Source organism: Cupressus sempervirens, chromosome 10 (assembly GCF_028749045.1).
Source record: "Cupressus sempervirens isolate cs-2001-9-10 chromosome 10, ASM2874904v1, whole genome shotgun sequence".
Taxonomy (NCBI): domain Eukaryota; kingdom Viridiplantae; phylum Streptophyta; class Pinopsida; order Cupressales; family Cupressaceae; genus Cupressus; species Cupressus sempervirens.
In genome coordinates, this window is record NC_143127.1 from 226,715,435 (window position 1) to 226,736,325 (window position 20,891).

Sequence of the window (20,891 nt, forward strand, 5' to 3'; positions counted from 1 at the left end):
GATGATTGCAAAAATTCATGATATAGTGGAGAGGAATTTTTATAAGATGTTTTCTTAGTTGGATGCTAGATTGGTTGATCAAGCTAAGAAGGTCAAGGTGGAAGAGGATGGTTTTGCTGATCAATTTGTGGAGCCTGATGCAGAACTTGTAGAGAAAATAGAGGTTGTTGTTGAGGATATTCCTAACCTTGCTAATATTGGGATGGAGATTGGTTTTCATGATCAGTTGGTTGAGTTTGACATGGAGATTATAGAGCATTTGGTTGTGGATGATCTAGTTGATGTTGGTGGTGACTTGTATGTTGCAAAGCACTTGGTTGTGGATGATCCGGTTGTTGTTGGAGGTGAGTTATGTATTGCAGAGCATCTTGTTGTGAGCAATGATATTGCTAGTTTGGCATGTATTAATGGAGATCTACATGTTGGTGATGATATGGAGTTTGTTGTTGCTGATGTGGGGTTTGTTGCTACTGGTGTGGATTCACTAGTTGCTAATGTGAATGAGGGTTTTTTGTTGAAGCATTATGTTCAGTTTGTTCCTGGGAGTGAGCATGTTAATTGGATGGTTGAGATTTTGGTGTTTGATAGAGTAATGCAGATGTGGAAGATTTGCATGGTGGTTTTTTTGTTCTTGTTGAGGTGGAAACCTTTGGTGAAGATGATTCAGATGGTGGTAGATCTTTCTTTTTTGGTGTCAAAGTGTGGGACACACTTTTCTATCTACTGGGGGAGTCTGATGCAGGAGCATCTTGCATGGGAAAATTATTGAAAAAAATAAAATAAAATCTGGAGGAGAGAGAAAGTGATGAAAATTAGAGGAGAAATAATAAATAATAATAATAATAAAGGCGAAAAAGGAGAAAAAAAAGGAAAAGGGGATTTCTATTTTTGAGGTGCATAGGTGGCATAATAGAAAAAATAAAAAATAAATGGTTGTCATTCCATTTATCGAGGTGTGTGGGAAGAATTCTAGAAAGTTATGAATATTGTAGAAAGTTGTGGATATTGTAGAAGGTTATGGAAGTTGTAGAAGGTTGTGGATATTGTGTAAGTGGAATTCTAGAAGGTTGTGGATAAGTCATGCATTGGGTGGTAAGTGCCTATTTAAGCAAGGCATATGAGCATTTCTAATCAAGCTTGAGAAGTGAAAGCTTGAGAAGGAGAAGCTCAAGAAGGAGAAGCTCGAGAAGTAGAAGCTTTGGAAGGAAAGCTTGGAAAGGTGAAAGTTGTGGAAGGTGAAGCTTGAAAAGCTTGGAAGGCTTCAAGGTGTGAAAGAGAAGGAGGAAGTGAAGAGTGAGTTTTCCTGAGTCTGTGGATAGAGTGTCAAATGTGAGGCAGTTTACAGCAGGATTGTGATGGAGTTGTGAGTGTGTAGATAGAGCGTCGAATGTGAGGCAGTTTACACTTGGATCTTGGATAAGATTGGAGAAGAGCTAGTGATTGTGATTTAGAAACAAGGAGGTTGCTTGGTGACTTGCGAGCACAAGTTGAGATCTTGAAGGTTTCTACCAGAGTGTGGATTGGGACTAGCTTGGGTTTGGATTGGATCTTGAGAGATCTTGCATAAATGTTATTGTAATTGCTATTGGATTTTCAAATATAATAAAATTTCGTGGGAAGCATTTTATCTCTCTTTGTCTCATATTGTTGCATTCTTGGTTATGAGTTGGTAGGGTGGTGTGGCCCTTCATCAAGTTGTATTAGAGCAGTATTTTATCAGTGGTATCAGTGCGTACCTTCATCAAGTGGTATCAGAGCATACCGTCATTAGGATTTCATAATGTATGATGCTATTTAGCTTCTTGTAATGGTATTGAGATGTAAGGGATTGCGGATTGTAATAACTAGATAATAATAATATTCTAGACTTTTTGTTGGTAGACGTAGCCCAAGGATTGGGTGAACTACATTAAATCCTTGTGTCTTGTGTTCTCTTCTATGCATTTTATTATTTTCTAATATTGGTTATATTTGCATGTAATTGTTATTTCTGTCCATAGTTAATCCTAACAATTCCTCCATACCAGCAGAATTATCCTTCTTCTCATCCTTCTATTGTTTTTGTTATTTTTTTCTATTAGATCCTTTTTTATCTTCTCTCCATCAAGGTTGCCTCTTGGTGAACACCCTTCCCCATAGTATTCCTATCTTTTCTTTTCTCTTCCTTAGTTCTTTGTTTATTGACATCAGTGATGTCTTTTTAAATCTTGATCTTTTTAAGAGTTCAATTCTTTTATATTATTGTGATATTGATCTCATAAGCCATGAACAAGATTCTAATGAACAAGACTAAAATAAAAAAGATTCCATACACTATAAAAATACACATGCCCAACAATTCATAGTAATATAATATATCAAAATATATAATTACATATAAATTCGATGCAAATGTATGTCAAAATGTACATCCGTTTATAAAATATGGTCCATGCCATCAAAACATGTCTATGAAATCAAAGTTTATACATGAAATGTAGCATATTCCATATGAAATTATGCCCCAAGGCATCCCTAAAAAACTACTATATCCTAGGCTGTTAGATGATCATCAAAATGGAGCCTCTTTGATGCACTCTCCAAACTCACTAGATCATGTATGAACAAAAAAAACAAAATCCAAGTTAGACTAGTTAATTAAAAAAATTGTACATATCAAATATAAATTTATTCAAATGCATATTGATCAATAATGAAGGTAAATTCATTTATCTCTCTCCACGCCTTCCCTTGTCACTCAAGAGTCCTCACATATGTCCTTGGCAAAGTACACACCTCATTAAGTCTGACCTAAATATGTTTTTATGGTTTCCAGATTGATCTACTACTTAAACTATAATGTCATTAATGATAACATAATAAATTAATAACATTATCAAGAATTCAAATTATAATTTACCTTGGGTGATCTCTCATTGACAAATGCCGAATGAGTGAGAAAAGATACAAAGCCCTGCCAATCCCCCTCCATTGCATCAAGTGTTTATCTAACCCTCTATTGTGTGTGAGTGCTAGTGAGGTGAGGGTTTGAAGGGTTTTGATGGTGGGACTTTGTCTTAACATGGGGACTATTGAAACAATTTCCATTGAATATATTGATGTGACAGATTTGTTAGATTTTTTCCCATCTATGGATTCCTTCCTTTTGTTTTGGCTTTTATTTTGGCTTTCGTAAGAGTTCTTGACTTCTAGAGGTGATTGGATTTCTTTTTCTATCATAAAAGAGGAGGAACATTAGTGAGTTCTTATCTTCTTTGAGAACTAGATAAATTAATTTTCAATGTTATAACTCGAGCCATGGGAAATACACTAAGACTAGTAGTTGGTTACAGAGTTAACAATCTTTTATAAGATTAAAGATCTCTTAAATGCTTCGTATTTCACCATATGCTTTATTTCTTTAAGATTCAATCGATTGTCCTCTTCCTTCTCTATTCCCAAGGAAAAGATCTCTCAATGTCTTGTTATTTCTTTGTCTTTTGTCTTACTTAGAAGAAGTCTTAAGTCTCAATTTAATCCAAGCATTGCTTTTATTCAACATCTGATCTTTAATGGCATCAATTGATAATTCTTTGTCATACCAATTGTCTCCTTATGATCGCTTGAGTTCCTACTCCTGTCACATGCCTGTCTTCCTGTAAGCATTGTACGCGTTGCAAGCTCTTCTTTAGATTAATGAGAAAAGCAAAGGTGTATATTGATACCAGTTAATTAGCATATTTTGTTTGCACTAGTGTACACCAAAGTCAGCACCTAAAAAATCTTATAGCTACTGTATTTTCCCAAAAACATCTTTGGGTATAAGATAAAAATATTTTATCATTCTTATGTCTGGGTAGTGTATAAGTTCCACGAGCTTTCATGGCGAGTTAATATAAAACAGAAAAATAGTGTTAATTAAATAAAGACCGCGTCACAAATCAGACAGGATGTGGACCAAGAGAAACATGAGGCTGTATTGAGGACAAGAGTTTGTATGGATTAATCACATGTAACACATGTATGTATGTATAGATGTGTACAAGAAGAAGCTGGCCGAAGCCTGGAAAAATGGGCTTGACAAAACAGTTAACAGTCGGTCAGAAGAGCTTTCCGGCGAATTTGGAGGCAGAAAGATCCGCAAGGAGGGGAGAGCTGGGATCGCGGCCGAGCTGCAATGCCAATTTCCAACGGAAGAGCTCGGCGTTTTCCCTGGCCTCGGGATCTGCCTGGGCGAGGTTGTGCGAGATGGAGGAGTGGAGGGAGTGGTAGAAACCCGCGCAGTTTCTGTACATCTCGAACACCATTCCCACCTGACCTCCGTGGCTCACCGTGTTCCCCACCACCCCCAACACCCCCGCCACCATCGATATCCACATCATGTTGCTGCCCCCACTCGTACTCATATTCAACGCCCCTGCCATCCCCGTCAGCACTGGCCCGGCTATCGCGAGAAATCTGTTCACTCCCAGCACTTTGCGGCTGAGCCCCACAAACTCTGCAATGTCGCCGCTCTTCAGCGTCTCCGAGACTCCTCTCAGCTCGGCTTCCACCTCTGCGCTCCACCCGTTTTTGTTGGTGTTGTTACCATCATATTGAATTGGGTTCTCATGGGTGTGATGATGATTGTGCTGTTCATGTATAAGTTGTTGAGGCCACCACACTGCTGGTTTCACAATGTTGGGGAATTTGTTGAGCATGCCGGGGAAGAGAGGGAGCGGATACGCCTCGTCCAGTGCGAGCACCGCTTTGTAGGCGTTGCTGAGGAAGGCGTCTTGGCTCCTCTCCTGCCGAAGGTGGGGAGGCAGGGCGAGGTTCGTGTGGATGTCATTCTCGAGCTTGCGGAAGAGCCGCGCCGCCATTCTCTGCTCCTCCGCCAACTGCGAAGGCTGGATTTTGTTCACGCTGCACATCAGAGCTGCGGAGAAACCATACAAAAGTGAGGCGGCAATGCTATTACCATTACTACTGTTGCTGGGGAGAACCTGGAGAATGAGCGCCGCCAGTGTCAAGTTGGTGAGGGAGGAGAGGAGTTTGTTCCACCCGTCTCTCTGCTCTGCCATGACTCCGTGCATTTCTGCCCTGTCCGCCGCCGCCGCCGCCACCAGACGAAGCTTCGCCACAACCATCTCTCCATCTTCATCTTCTTCATGTTTGTCATTAACGTTGAGGTTCTTTTGCTCAGTTCCAAACTGGGTTAGCGGGCGTATGAACAAGTCAACCTGCTTCTGCTGAAGGTATGTTGCGCCTCTTGTGCTTAATGGACCATCATATTCCAGCGAAGCCACAACCATCTGACGACGATCCAAATTTATACGCCCGCACCATGACTTATTTGCATGAGCCGCTAATCCCACATGACCATGTTTGGACTGTGCCAATGTGTGCAGAGCCGTGCTACTCTTAAGAGAACTTCTTGTTAGCTTGAGAGCCTCCATAATATGAAGTGCGTCTTGTGAGTCTCTCTCTTTCGATATGTGAATTCGAGGAAAACAATGAATCCTCAGGTGTATATAATGGAAGCAAAACAGAATATTGGAAGCCCCAATTCCGATTATTTGCTATGCTGTTTATGAAGGATGTGAAGAATGAAGAATGGAAATGTGGAGCGGGTATTTATAGGGTATTTATGGATTTGAACGAGCCCGATTCATCTGAGGTCGTTCAAAGGCACAGTGGGGACTCGAATTTGACTTGGCCTCCTTATAACCGTTTTACTTTCTCTCGCGTTAGCCGGGTATCTGATTTTGGCGTCCGCCGTTTTTATAATCGATGGGCTTATTCTGTACATATTTACGTATAACAGGTTTGTGTTATTCAATTTCTTTCATCTCTGTCCCTTCTTCCCCGACTTGAACAAGGGAAATCAAAACGGAGTGCCTCCCATTCAAAGACAATCTAGCTCAAAATGTAAATAATTTTCTATCAACATCTTTGCACCCTCCATCCTCGTTCTTTAATCTCATTTTGTATTATATCTATTAGTTTTACTATTGCATGTTTACATACATAAATATAATGCATGTTAAGATTATTTGTTTCGCCTAAGCTTATTAGTTCCACCTATCTATAGGCTAAGCCTATAGTTTTCAAGTCTTTCCTATTCAATAGTTTATTCATTAGTTTATGTGAAAAGAATAAAACATTTAGTATACATTAGGGTTGTAAGATTAATTTCTAATAAACTGAAATTTTTCTTACAAAATTTCTAATTTTTCATTAGCTGAGGTGTTTTTTCTAGGTGATCTTTTTAATTTTGTATTCCAAAAATTTTGCATAAAATTGAGCTCAACAATTATGACACTAGGTGAAGTGGTGGCAAGTGGTTTTGACGTGGCCTCCTGCATGTAGGCGTTGCCATTAATGTGTTGCATTCTGTCTATTTCTAGAAGCCAAGTTCTTTAGGTAATAAATGTATTGTTTAGAAAGTTTGACCTGCGCCCACTCTTATCTCATTACAAGCACTTGGCAAGATGGTAGCAACAAGAGGGTGGTATCTGCAAGTCACTCATGGTGATGAGCAATGAATTAGGTAGAATGATCAATTCTAATTTTTATCAATTTTATTAATATTTTTCCCTTTTCCTCAAACTGGTTGTTGTGGTTTTCTTATACTAGAATAAAATTTTCATTACACTTTTCTAGCATTTTTCTTTGCAAATTTTGAGCAGTACTTTCATTTTCCATGTACTATTGTGATCAACATGCCATAGGATTCTCAATCTACGAGTAAGTAGGAGCATTCATCTAGTTGTAGAGAGTGGGACCATCCAACAACAATCAAAAATAGCCATGACTTGGTTGTTTCAAGGCAATCTCATCCATTTTAAACTTGAGCAATACCCTGTTTTCCAAGCCTTTCTCAGCCAATGAATGCACTTTTGACTTGGACCTTACATTCTTCTGAGCTCCCCATGAATTATGATTAAAATAAGCATTAAGGACATTCATTGCTCTGAACTCCCCATGAAAAAGAACATGTGTATTTCCTTTCTTCTATTATTAATGTCCCACAAATGATTGAATAGGAGCACTTCTTGAAGATCACACAAATTGTAAATTAATTGGTTGGGATTCTCCATCATCACCTCTGCAACTTTAATTATGTTCTTAACTATATTTCTTTCAAGACTATCACCATTAAATCAGATGACTCCCACAAGTTTGGAGGGACAAAAAAAAAGAACATAGATTATTTCCCATGAATTATTTGTCCATTGACATAGAATCCTTGAATAAACAAATCCTTGAATTCTGAGGTAAGAAGTACATAGTAGTCTCCTTCTCATCCATGAGCATTAGGGGTTGCGGTAGCACTAGCGACATATCTAGAAGAGGGGTGGAGGCAGTTGATCCAGTACCATTGGCAATATGACCAATGGGGGATCAAGGGTAATAGTGTCACACTGTTGTCTTTGATTCAGTTTACTTTAGTCAAGGTGTGATAACTAGGACATCTCTCTTATATACAATCTTCATATATATGTTTTAAAAGCTTGAACTGAATGATTCCTCGTTCTTTTTTTTCAACTCATCTTAGACTTCTCCATCTTTCTACAAATAGAAGCATACCAAGAATACTTTCCTATCTTGGAAAACTTTCATTTTTAATTAAAATTGAATTTAGTAACAACCATTTTAATGAAAGCATACCAGATTTGTTTGGCAACGTTTCTTCGCTCAAGGCATTGTTTATTAGTGAAAATCAATTAAATGAGACCATTCCCTTCATTTGTTCAACTTTCTTCATGTATTTTATTGGATGTTCATTGCAATTGTTTCAATAAAAACCATCTCTTCTCCTAAAATATTTTAGGAGCACTAAAAAAATCTATCAACTCATTAATAGAAGCACCAAACATAACATATATAGAGATGGAGCTAGCTATGCAACCAACAAATTTCTCCAACCTAATTACCATGCATAGTCCATTCTCTAGCCCATCCATACTTTGCCAGTCACTTATTTAATACCAGTCTTGTAGCATTTGCACATAGCTTTATGCACATAATTAACTGAGTCAATTTAAAGTAAATATTACTTTATTAAATTATTACATTTAAAATTTCTTACCAAGAATTAAAAGTATAATTCTATTAATATATTCATTTTCACTAAAATAACTTTTAAAAAAAATTAAATTATTATATACAACAAGCTAAAACAATTTCTTTTCAAATAGAGATGTAAATTAATTATCGTTATAAACAAAAAATTATTTATTTTATAATTTGTTTAATATCTAATTTGAAACATATTCATTATATGTGAAGTAATATATGTAGATTATTTAGATTAGCTATTTCTCATTATATTATATTTTAACTATTAATTTTTATATTTTATTATATATAGTATTTTCATTTTACATAACATTTGCATTTAATCATTAGTTATTCTTTAATATAGCATTTGTTTTTTAATGAGTAAAAATATATTTTTTAAATTATGTATTTAATTAAAATAATGTAAATATAATAGTTAAATAAGTAGAATTACCTTACTTAAAAATGTTCATTTCAAGTGGACATCTTATTTTGAATTAAATATGAATCATTGTGTGATTTAGTATGAAACATCTAAGTAGTATAAATGGTACATTTCAGTTCATGTATTGTTGCTCTATGGTTGCACATTTTTAGCCTTGTTTGTGATAGTTTTAGGTTTGATTTTATTTTAAAGGATACATAAATTGACTCCAATCAAGATTTTCATCATACAATGTATGAAAAATTCACAATATTCAACATTAAATTTTTCATGCTACATTTCATTTTATTATAGAGACAAACATGTTTAATTGGATTCTCTTTCATCCAAATAATTATTCCAATGCTTCATACATCTCTATCTATTTTTTATAGAAGGTGGGACTATAACTCAACATAGCTTTTGTTTATTTTATTTAAAGCATGCTTCAATACACAAACATAATATATGTTAGTTTTATTCAATAATATATATTTACAATAAAATAATAAAAATTCTTATATCTAATATTTAAATAGTTGAGTAAAAATATTCATAACTAATTTGTTGGGGTACTATTCACCACTAAATGAAACTAGTTAATATTGAGGATCTTGGACCAAATTCTAAAATTAAACTAGAATGATCAAATATAAGGTCAATAATATTGAATGTATGTTGTATAGATTTATATAAAAAGGATTTAGTCATTTGACATAATTTATAGTGAGACATGACCATCATCCTAAAACTATCTAACCACCCTTAAATATCACACAATAAGAAAATAAGTTCAGTATGAAAAAGTAAGTCAACTTTGACTATCTAACACTTCTAGCCTAGGAGTTAGTCATTAACGTGTGATATTTACAAATAAGGGAAAGTAACCCATCAAAGAAATCAAATTTATATCAAAAAGGTGCAAGTCCTATGTAATTTAAAGTATTACAAAAAACAAAAATTAGAGAACTCAAAGTTTCACCAATCACCCATTTCATTTATATGTAATATGTATAGAGGTTGCTTGTAGCAACATACAATATTCCTTGATGTGTTCTATAATTAGACACAATTTTAATACATTGTTTATGTCAAATTTCTAGTATTACGTAGCATAAAAATTTGAGGATTCATAGATTTATCAATTATACATTACAAATATGCAATGTGTATGGTGGTTTCTATTAGCAAGATAGTGTACTCTTTGTATTCTTTTCAATTAGCTCTATTAATTTGTTCAAAATACTCAAAAATGAGTTGTTGGCATTATATATTGTTTATTGTGTTATATTGGTCAAACTTTATGTTCTAGGGTTTGACAGCACTTGGTATTTGGTTTCTAATACCCATATTGTGATGTTGAGCTATTCCAATATAGAAGATCATATGTCATGCAAATCATTGCATATGAAAAAATAACAAATATTTTTTACTTGATTTAGATTCAAAAAAATTGAATACCAAGAAGGTTATGAGGTTGCATTAGGGTTTGTTGTATTTTTACACTGTGCTTATATTTCATCATGTTGATTTTTTAAAAGAAATAAATTACAACTGATTATAGAAAACATGTACATTTTGTCCTACGCATTGGCTCTAGTTGCACTATACACATTTTAAAACAAATGAGATTTAAAAAAATGATGTGCAAGGGACATGGAGTTGATTGTTAATGGTGAAGGTGGATTCTAAGATTATTTTTTGAAGTCATTACTGAATGATATGCACATTACCAGAACTTACTAATGGATAAAATGATGAAGAAGTTGAATGGTTATGTTGACCAACAAAAAAATGGAGTGATTGCTAAGGTATATTTAAATTATGTTTTTTTAGATATTTATATCAATCGTTATTTATGCATCTGCAATTTCAATAATATTGGTAAAGAATAACAAATAATATGTTGATGATTAGATTGTAAAGTTTTAGAGAATTATTGATTTCAAGTTGTATTAATGGTTCAGACCTTAATTGATTTCAATGCATTAGGGTTTCATTTTAATTAGTTGTATCATTTTCTACAGGTTGGTGTGAACACTTGGTGATGTGACTGTTCACTAAAAGACCTCTTGAACAAATGAAGAAAGTTGAAATATTGACATAGCAATGAGATTTTCATTTTGAAAATGGGCAGATAGATTTTAATAACAAATTCTTAAAATCTTTTTACAAAAATTGTCAATGAAAAAAGATGAACATGAAGAATTGTTCATTATAAGACATCCCTTTCCTTGAAGCCTTTGCTAAAATAAAAGTGCATAATAAGATACAAGTTAAAAACTCCACAAAAAATGCAAGACAAATGTTTGGGAAAATGTAGTGAGTCGTCTGAGATCTTCCATGCTTCCATGATAACTAAAGATGGCAAAGAAGCATAACTAAGCATTGAAAAAATTGGGAAGATTTTTATTTAAACTTTATTTTCTTCCTTGTCATTTTTCACAAGAGCCAATAAGATTTTAGGGATCGTTCGGTTGCTAGAATAGGATTGGAATAGGAAGAGAAAATAAGAATATGTTTTATATTCATTATTTGGTATGCTCAATCAAAATTGAGAATAGGAAGACATATTCTAGTTTTGCCTCTAAAATGAGCATGTCTATGCCAAAATATATTTGTTATTGGAATATGTCATTTCTATTCCCAATCTAATTTTTTTCAAATCCATTGTGATTGCGTACACATAATTTTTCCAAGTATTATTGTGGAGACTAATTTTTGTGTGTTTTCGTATACAGATGAACATATTTTACTAGTTTAATTCCTTTTTTTTAATTTAAATTATTATTATTTTTATATATTATTATATCTATTTGTTTTTAAAATTGAAATAAATTATATTTCTCATTAACTTCAATAAATAAAATAAAATTGAAAATAAATTAACCTTTTTACCATTATTGAAAAAATTAACCAAAAAATAATAAATTAAAACAAAAAAATTGAAGGGAAATATTTTTAAAAATACAAAACTTAACCTTATTCCTATTCCATTTTGTACAACCAAACAATGGATTAATGTATTCCTAATTGAATTCCAGGTGAACCAAACGGGAATAGAATTTCCCTTTTCTATTCACATTCCACATTTCCATTCTCATTCCATTTTTCTATTCTAATTTTCAATTCCTATGCCCAACCAAACCAAATAATTAGTTTTTCTTTATTAAAATTAATATATAAAAACTTCAAAATGTATAGGAAAATGAAGACTTTAATTTTAAAAAAAAATCTTATTGATTAAGTTAAAAAAATTATTATTAACTTTTTACTGCGTATGATAAATACAATAGTTATTCTAGAATATAAAATAAGAATATGTATTCATGTTCTTGTTTGGTTCAGTCAGAATTTGATGGGGAATTCATGGACCCAAAAATTTCTATTTTTTTAAATAAATAAATCTAGAATAGGAATACATATTTCTATTCACAATTCCAATTTGGTGCACCCAAACCAAAAGATTTGAAATTTTAAGAATTTACATTTGCCAATTCCACTCATATTCATACTACCAAATGGACCCAAAATGAGCACACTTTAAAGACTTCAATTTTTTAAAATACATTTTCAAAAATCATATCTACCTATCTTCTCTTCTTGTGGGGCCCATTTGGCAATGGGAATACAAGTGGAATAGGCATATGTATACTCTTAGAATTCTCTTTTTGGATGCACCAAATTGGAATTGGAATATTAATAAAATTGGAATGTGTATTCCAATTTTGGCCCAAAAATGAGCATTTTCTATTCCATAACAAGCCCAAGCGCTCGAATGTGATGTATAGATTGGTTTGTCCATAACAAGGAGTAGTTGTGCAAGATCACCAAAAAAAAAAATTGATACTTGACCAAACTGGACATATTGTCAATAAGGAAAAGCCTCTCACAATTGACTACCAATTTTAAGTCTAGTCTATTTTAGTGTCAATATTAGAGCTAGAAATAACAAATACACCAAATTTGAAGTTATGAGTCACATTAAGAGTTATGGTTTCTTCAACAATGTAAACAATTGAGTGATATTTCATAAGCAAAATATCATAATAATGTATAAAATAATTTATATTAAAAGATATATTTTCAAATTATGATAAATCATGACAAGTTTTAAAAATTTAATGCAATAAAAATATTATTAATAATGATCACCAATTTAAGATAATCTAAATAAAATCTTTTTTCATCTAGTTAACTTGATACAAATTAGATAGTTGAGAATCATATATTTTTACAAATATTCAGCATATTAGAATATCAATTCTAGTTAAATTTTAAATTTTAAAGTTTCATTTTTTTATTAAATTAAATTTATGTTGAAATTAATTCTTCAAATCATTGCATCTAAATTGCTGGAAAAAACAAGACATTTCTATAAATACTAATTTAGATACTGTAAATTTGAATATGAACTAAAGTGACAATAGATAACTAATCTAGGTGAGAATGACAATATCAATATAAAAGTAAGATAATAATAAAAATTAAAAAAATTTATAAACAAAATGATAAAAATCTCCTAATTAATAACTTACTAGAATTTCAATTTGACAAAAAATAATGATGACAATACATAACTAATTTGTGTAACAATAAAATAATATAAAAAAAAAATTAATAATTAAAAATAATAATTTTATTATGAAAATGAAATCATTAAAATATCCTCATTTATTAACTTATTTTAAAATTTTATTGGAAGTTTAATAATTTTATCCAATTTAAGAATTAAAAATCTTGCATCTATAAAAAAAATCAAAACTAAAAAAATAGAAATAGAAATATTCAAATCTAATTGGATGAAATCAAAAAATTCATAGATAATTAAGTAGAAGCAATTACACAATATATTATATAATAAGTTGGCCAACACCTAAATAAGTGTAATTGATAATTAATGACTTTGGCAATGATTTTGTATATAAGTCTTACTTTAATTAAATCTTAAGAATTTATCCATGAGACATGAAGTATATTGTTCGGCTTTTATCATTTGAATGTCAGTGCACATATAATATATGAATAAATATTTAGTTAAGGAAAGTAAGGATCAATTATCGAATGGAATTTTAAAGTCTGATGCAAATGTTTACATGCACATCAATAATATAATATCATTTTGTTTCTTCTATGATATTGGTTAGAAATCTTCTTAAACTATAAGGATTACTTTTGTGATTCTTGTCTCTGTCACTCCATGTTTAGAAGTGGAAGAATTCATCTCTTCTTCTTTGGTCATGTATTGCTACAAAGGGAATGAATTTCCCATTGCCATAAACTTCATTCTATGTATATCGTAGAAGTACTATGCTTTCCCTTTATCTCAAACAGAAAATGAGGTTGATGGGCATGACATATCCATACCAATAAATTGTAAGATTCCTCGCTATAGTCTGGAGACTAAGATATCAGTTGAGATAAAGGGAAAGCACAGTAGTTCTATGACATACATCGAATGAAGATTATGTCAATATAGGAGGTGAATCAAAGTAAAATATCTCCAAAGGCAACTAAAGCAAGAGCGGGAGGCTTGAATCAACAAGGAATAGTTTGAATCATGGGGTAAGGACCAACTGATGCATACATAGGGAGAATTCTAGTTATAGTTCACGGGGAACAATGAAAAAAGACACTAACCAACATTAGAATGCATTCAAACCTTAAATGGAAAGCTAGAAAAGTACATGAGGGAAGATGGCTCAAATAGAAATCATGAGGTATTCCAAGCCTAAATTATAGATACTCTAGAATAAAACATAGAACAACAACATGGTTGTAATTTCATACTCATCAAATTGTGTATAGGGTTGCAAATACACATTTTATGAGCACCAATTCAACACTATCATAATCTATGAGCACTTTTCATGGTACCACGAGGTATTGTGTAGATAGCTCCAACTTGTATATTATCATAATGGATGTTTTCCATGTCATTGAAGCAAGTGATTCAAGTTTTGATGCCTTCATTATCTACTACATCAAAACTGAAAACTTGGTCAGGTTTACTATCCTAGACGTAATGGTGCACATCTTTCTTTGTAGTTACACGAGCCTTTATATGTCACCTTATTTGATATGGATTTAAATCTTTAATAGGCATCAATAAGGTGGGCATTTCATCATTTACTTTGGGCCTCATTGTACCCAGGAGTCTAGTTGGCTTATGTATGGTTGTTGTTGCAGGAGGGACTCCTATTTTTTATTTTGATGATGTAGTGACTGCTATGTGTACAACTTTTTTATCATCATAGTTTGCATCTAAAGCAGTTGGGCTCCCAATAGTCACATGTTCTATGTGAAAAATCTCTAGATCCATTATTATGATCCACCTACATATTTAGATGTAAGAGTTTGTAAGTTAGAGAGTTGTAAACATAGTAAAATAACTTTTGTTAAAAATAGGGTACAATTATGCACCATTGCATTTTGGTTGATTTCAAACAGCTATATTCTACTAAACAAACAATTATTCCAACTCTAATGTCTTCAGACAATATATATTTGTTATATTTCTTCGATGGTGTTGTAGAATGTTTGTGAATACTATCAAATATGTATAACCTATATCACAAAGTATCTTCAATCTCATCTCCAATTTGTTTGATTGAGAATACTTGTACTATTGATGCCAGAGTTGCATTACTATTGTACAATAATTTCATAGCACCTACCATTAATGGATCCATTATTTGCAACACCCTTGGTATATCTGCAAAAATTCGAGTTATAGTCTATGCTTAATTAGATATAACTTTGGAAACACTTTAGAGCAATCACAAGTGGAATATAACATAGAGTTAAACAATCAACATTGCTAACAACTCCTCTAGAACATCTAATGTTAATGGCCTCACCATTTGGAACACTCTTGATATTTATGTAAATTTCAAAGTCATAACCTATGTTTGAGTAGATATAACTCTAGCAACACTTTACAACATTTATAGTTGGAGCTTCACTCTAGATAATCAACATTGTTAACATTTTTTTATCCCACTATTGAAGACACATTTGTCATATGATGAATTCCTATTTGACATCTAACAATACAACAATTATATTGATGATCTATATTTTTAGTTTAGATATAATGATCTCATTATTAGTGACATTTTTGTCATATGATGAATGGAACCTAATAGTCATATAATTATATTGTTGATATATATTTTTATTTCACATCACTAATATTATTTTATATAACATATGTGTGATATTTATTATACATGAGCTATAAAGTCAATTAGAGGGGTAGGGCTATATAGGGAGGAATAAGGGGGGAGAGGTTAGGGGGACTGCAAGATGAATAATGTGAAGAGAGAAGATATCAAAAGAGGTGAAAATATTGGTAGAGAGAGAGAGAGAGAGAGAGAGAGAGAGAGAGAGAGAGAGAGAGAGATATTTTAGGTGATAAATATTTTATCTTTAGATCATAATTATTATCTTTGGATCATATTATTATTATCATATGAAAAAACATTATTAAATCAATTTTTATTATTTTATTAAAAAGAAAACTATATTTTTGGAGAGTTCAAAATTTAATTATTTTTATCATATAGAGGAAATGATGAACTATCATTTCAAAGAGATAATATATATGTACTTAAGTCAACTATATTAAACTTCATAATGATTCTAATCATACTAAACATATCTCTAGTACAATTTCTCCAATACATCCCACTATTTCTTATTAAATATCAATGGCTTTCCAAAGAAAAAACTAGGGTACGAGAAGAGAAGGAGAAGATTAAAAAAACATATATTGTTTAATGGGCATAGTGCCTCCATAGAATTGTTTTGTTCAATCCCCAATAGAATGAGATCAATTATCATTTTATTTTGTGCCAATGAAAGGTTACATTGATTTGTTTTTTGAAAGATGCAGCACTATGTTATTCGCCTTTGTTTGATACATCCACATTTTTGGTAGTTAGTGGTGATTACTATATTTGACTATGCAGTTCAGACAAGGAGGGTATGTAAATAGATTACTTTTAAATAATGTAAATACTACTCATTTTGAATGTTGACTATGCTACAAATAATCGATTTGTAGTTTAACTAAATTACATCAATTTTCTACCACTTTTCATTACTCACAGTTTGCTAAATCGATCTCCAGTCACCACTAGGACGATCATTGGTCTATGCTTTCTCAGGTCTTGTATTACCTGGCCTCGCCTTATTTGATATCTGATATATGTTAAGCTAATATTTAGTTACTCTTAAATTATTTTGTATTGTTAATCCATCTCTGAATCATATTATCTTTAAGCTCTAAAAAAAACTTGCTTGATCTAGTTATCAATCTACATCAACATCTAAGAAAAGGAATGGTTGTTCCATGCATGTCAAAAAACCAAATACCAATTATAGAACAAATGGCCCTTTGGACCTAGTTCTCATAGTGTGGGATCGACAAGTAATATGTAACATGGCTCTCTAGCTTATAATTTCAAATAACTACATTCAAGAGACTCAGATTGAACTGATGAATTTGCAAAATCTTACTTCTCCCATTACAATTTATTAGATATTTGAATAAGTGGCTTTTTTATGGATTGAATAGGAGGTAATCATCACAAAAGAACTATGAATGACCAAGCCAAAACTCTAAATCCCATCAATGCTAATGTCAGTAGTAAGGGGAGCATACATCATTGTTTACACTCTTTGGTGCATGACATGAAAAATTTGATTTGCCAAGCACACTCATGACTTTACCATGAGAATCTTGACCTAAATAATACTAATGTTAATCATATTGTGAAGCCTAAGGAGGATCCCAACTAAGATCCTTTAGCTCCTCTCTTGTAAATCAATTTTCTTTAATTCAAGGTTTTGGCATCTTTCTACATGGCCTCTTCCACATTTTATTTGTTAGATAAGGATTATAAGGAAAAAAAAATGATTCATCTCTTCCTTTCTCTTTTGATTCCTCAATAAAATTGGATTATAAAATTCACAATCCTTCCCAAAGTACAAAATTCTAACCCTATTCACAGCAATCAAGAAACTTCCTACCATCTCGAATGAAAAAAAAATAGTGCAATACACTGCAGCTTAGCCAAGGTGAACTCACAACTATAACATGATCTTCTTTCTTGTTCGCACAAGGGTTCAAAGCAAAGTAATTTTATTTGGTTTCTCAAGAGTTGGCTAATTTCTTGAAACGATTTTTAAAATTGTATCGGGCAATTACCAAATATTCATAAGGTCCCGTTTGGTTGGAGAAGATGAATTTTTGACATAACCAGGTTATCTTATAACCAGGTTTTCGAAAACTTGGTTTTGTGGTTTGGAAAGCCAATAGTCCGTTTGGTTGACACAGAAGATGAATATACTGTGGACCCCACAATATTATTAAAAAAACTGTCATAAAATTCAAAACCTGGTTTTAATTTCGAATTCCACCTTTTTATTGGAAGAAACTTCTTCCAATTTTTGACCAAAATTGGAAGATGAAATTGAAAACCGGGTTATAATTTTAACCAACCAAACACCAAATTTTTTTTGCAAAACTTGGTTTTGCCCCTGATAACCCGGTTTTGGTCCTCATCTTCCAGCAACCAAACGGAGCCTAAATGAAAGAAATCTGCAAAGCTCAACTGAAGAACCTGAATTGAAAAAAAAAGTCTAGGTGATCCTAAACAACTTTGGCAAATGTCCGCCTCCGAAATATTAGCTACAAAATACTTAAAGCCGGCAGATTTTTTAGAACATCTATATTTCAACAGAAAATTCTTTAACCGCAAAGCTCCGTCCGCGTCCCATCCCTTAAAATTCGCCCAAGTTCACAGTCGAAAAGAAAACATTGAATCCAGAACACAAAAGCGCCATAAACACACACAACACTACCAGATCTAAATTCAAATCCAATCCCAAAACATACAAAATACCAAAAAAAAAAAAAAGCAAACATGAAGATTGGCGTTGTCAAAACAATGGAAGTTAGGGTTAGAAAGCATACATCGATCTGCGCATGTGGGTTGGGCGTGTTAAGGTTGTCGTAAAGGGAGGCCATGACGCACATGATCGCCAGAATTGTGACCGCGAACGTTAACAGGGCATTCGCTCTGTATCCAAAGAATGCATCTGTCCACAAATTATGTTTTTCTTCCTCTTTCTTTCTCGATTGTGAAAAATGGCCCCTTCCCCAGTCTAAGTCAGACACGGTCGGAGTTGTCCACGGGATCTTTGGAGTCTAGCTGTTAGTTCCTGGTGAAGCAGCGACTGAAGCAAACTGCGGCAACGGATCTCTTTTTTCGGCGTCCGACAGTGCCAGAAAACCAAAAATTCCGACTAAAGTCCCATAGGGAAAAAGCCTATCGGCCGGCTTAAAAATATCGTTACAAATAAACGAAAAAATTGCAGAGATCACGCATTACAAAGGAGGCAGCATGTAGAACAGTAAAGCTGTAGTGAGGACAAGTGTTTCTATGGACGTGCTTATTCTGTACACATTTACGTATAACAGGTTTCGTGGCATTTTCAGATCCTTTTTGTATTTTACAGTATTCTTTTTTTCTCCATGTCAGGTTCCCTTGAACAAGGGAAATCAAGAGAGAGGGCCTCTCATTAAAAGACAATCTAAGTCAACATGTATTTTGTATTATATCTATGAGCTATACTAGTGCATGTTTATTAAGGGAAATCAAGACACGGTACCTCTCATTATAGGAGAATCTAGCTCAACATGTAAAACATTCTTTTAATATCTTGTATCTTTCATCTTCTTTCTTGATTGCCATTTTGTATTATATCAATTAGCTTTATTAAATGCATATTATATTATATAATGCATGTTACATGCACAAATATAATTTATGTTAGCTTATTTATTTAAAACATGTTTAAATGTACAAACACAGTGTATATTAGCTTTAGTCAATCATGTATATTTACGATTCTTATATTATCATTAAAAAAGTTAAATCAAAATATTCATAATTGATTTGTTGGGGTACTACTCACTATTAAATAAAACTAGATAATATCCATGATCTTAAATCTAAGTAAAAAATTGAACTAGAATGAATGAATTGAAGGTCAATAAAAATGAATGTATGTCATATAGATGTAATTGCAAAGGATTTAGTCATTTGACATATTTTACACTGAGACGTGACCTTTACACACTATTCATCATCCCAAAAACAATTAGCCACCCTTAAATATCACAAACTAAGGAAAAAATTAAGTTTGAAAAATGTAATTCAACTTTGAGTATGTAACACTTTTAGCCTAGGAGTCAGTTGTCAGTGTGTGACATTTACAATTGAGGAAAATAAATTATCACAGAACCCCAATTTACATGCAAAAGGTGCAAGTCATATGTAATTTAAACTATTACAAAGAATGCAAATTAGAGAACTCAAAGATTCACCAATCATTCATTACATATATATTCCATATGTATGGAGGTCACTTGTAGAAACATACAATAATATGTGACATATTCTATAGTTAAACACAATTTTTGTCCACTATTCACCAGTGTAAATGTATGTCAAAAAACAAACACAATCTAGATCGAAAAAGTGAATTTGATGTTTTCAGGATGAATATAATAAGGGAACAATACTATCACAATTATGTTGTGTAACATTATTTCTAGTAGTTATGTAGTTATCAATTTCATTAACTACAATAAAAAATTTCTACAATGTAAAGTTATGTTGTATTACCCAACAAATAGACATCAATATTAGATATTGTATTTCATATGAGGAAATCCCTTCATGAGAAAAAAAAACACACTTGACAGTCCAACTTGATTTATGAAAAATAACCATTTTCAATACATGCAGAGCTACACTCCTTTAGAAGGGCTCACATAGCTTCAAGATTCAAGAGTAATTTTCGTAGCACAAAAACTCTTCCGGGTGAAGTGTTAGGAACCTATGTGTTCCTTCTGTTTATTTTGTTAGAGTAGTGTTGTTGGACGCATATGCTTTGTAAGTCGTCCCGTGAGTATATTTTATTATCTCACATGCATAGGTAGTATTACTTTTCTAGATCGTACCCAGTATATTAGAATAGGTTGAGGCCCTTGATGGGCACGGACGAATTTATTGTATTGAGCTTGCTCAAAGGAGGTTACCCCCTCGAAGTGGCCTGCGATCAGTAGATTCATTCTGAGTTCTGCTATCACTTTGTATTCTGTTATTTCGAGCATTCTCATGATATTGCTATAAGGAGGTTCTTCACATCTGGTATCAGAGCACTCTCTTGGGCTCGCTGGGTGGAAATTACATCAAATTTTTTTTTTTTTCTGTCGTGGCCTTCAGGTTCCTCTCACTTCTAATATCTCTTGTTATTGCAATAACTCTTTTCAGTTGTTCTGTCTGTGAGTGAATTTTTCTAAGTCGACTGTTCAAAAAAAAAAAAAGAGTAAAAATTTTTCTATTTTTTAGTCGTAGCTTCCTTG

General features: G+C 32.6%; 1 protein-coding gene across 1 annotated transcript; it reads right to left on the bottom strand.

The window, feature by feature from the left end:
- Positions 1-4,074: 4,074 nt before the first annotated feature.
- On the bottom strand, positions 4,075-5,417 carry LOC149533452 (putative F-box protein At4g22030). Its single transcript, XM_089805865.1, has one exon. It carries the CDS (start codon positions 5,415-5,417, stop codon positions 4,080-4,082), a length of 1,338 nt encoding a protein of 445 aa, XP_089661991.1. The 3' UTR covers positions 4,075-4,079.
- Between the last annotated feature and the right edge of the window lie 15,474 nt (positions 5,418-20,891).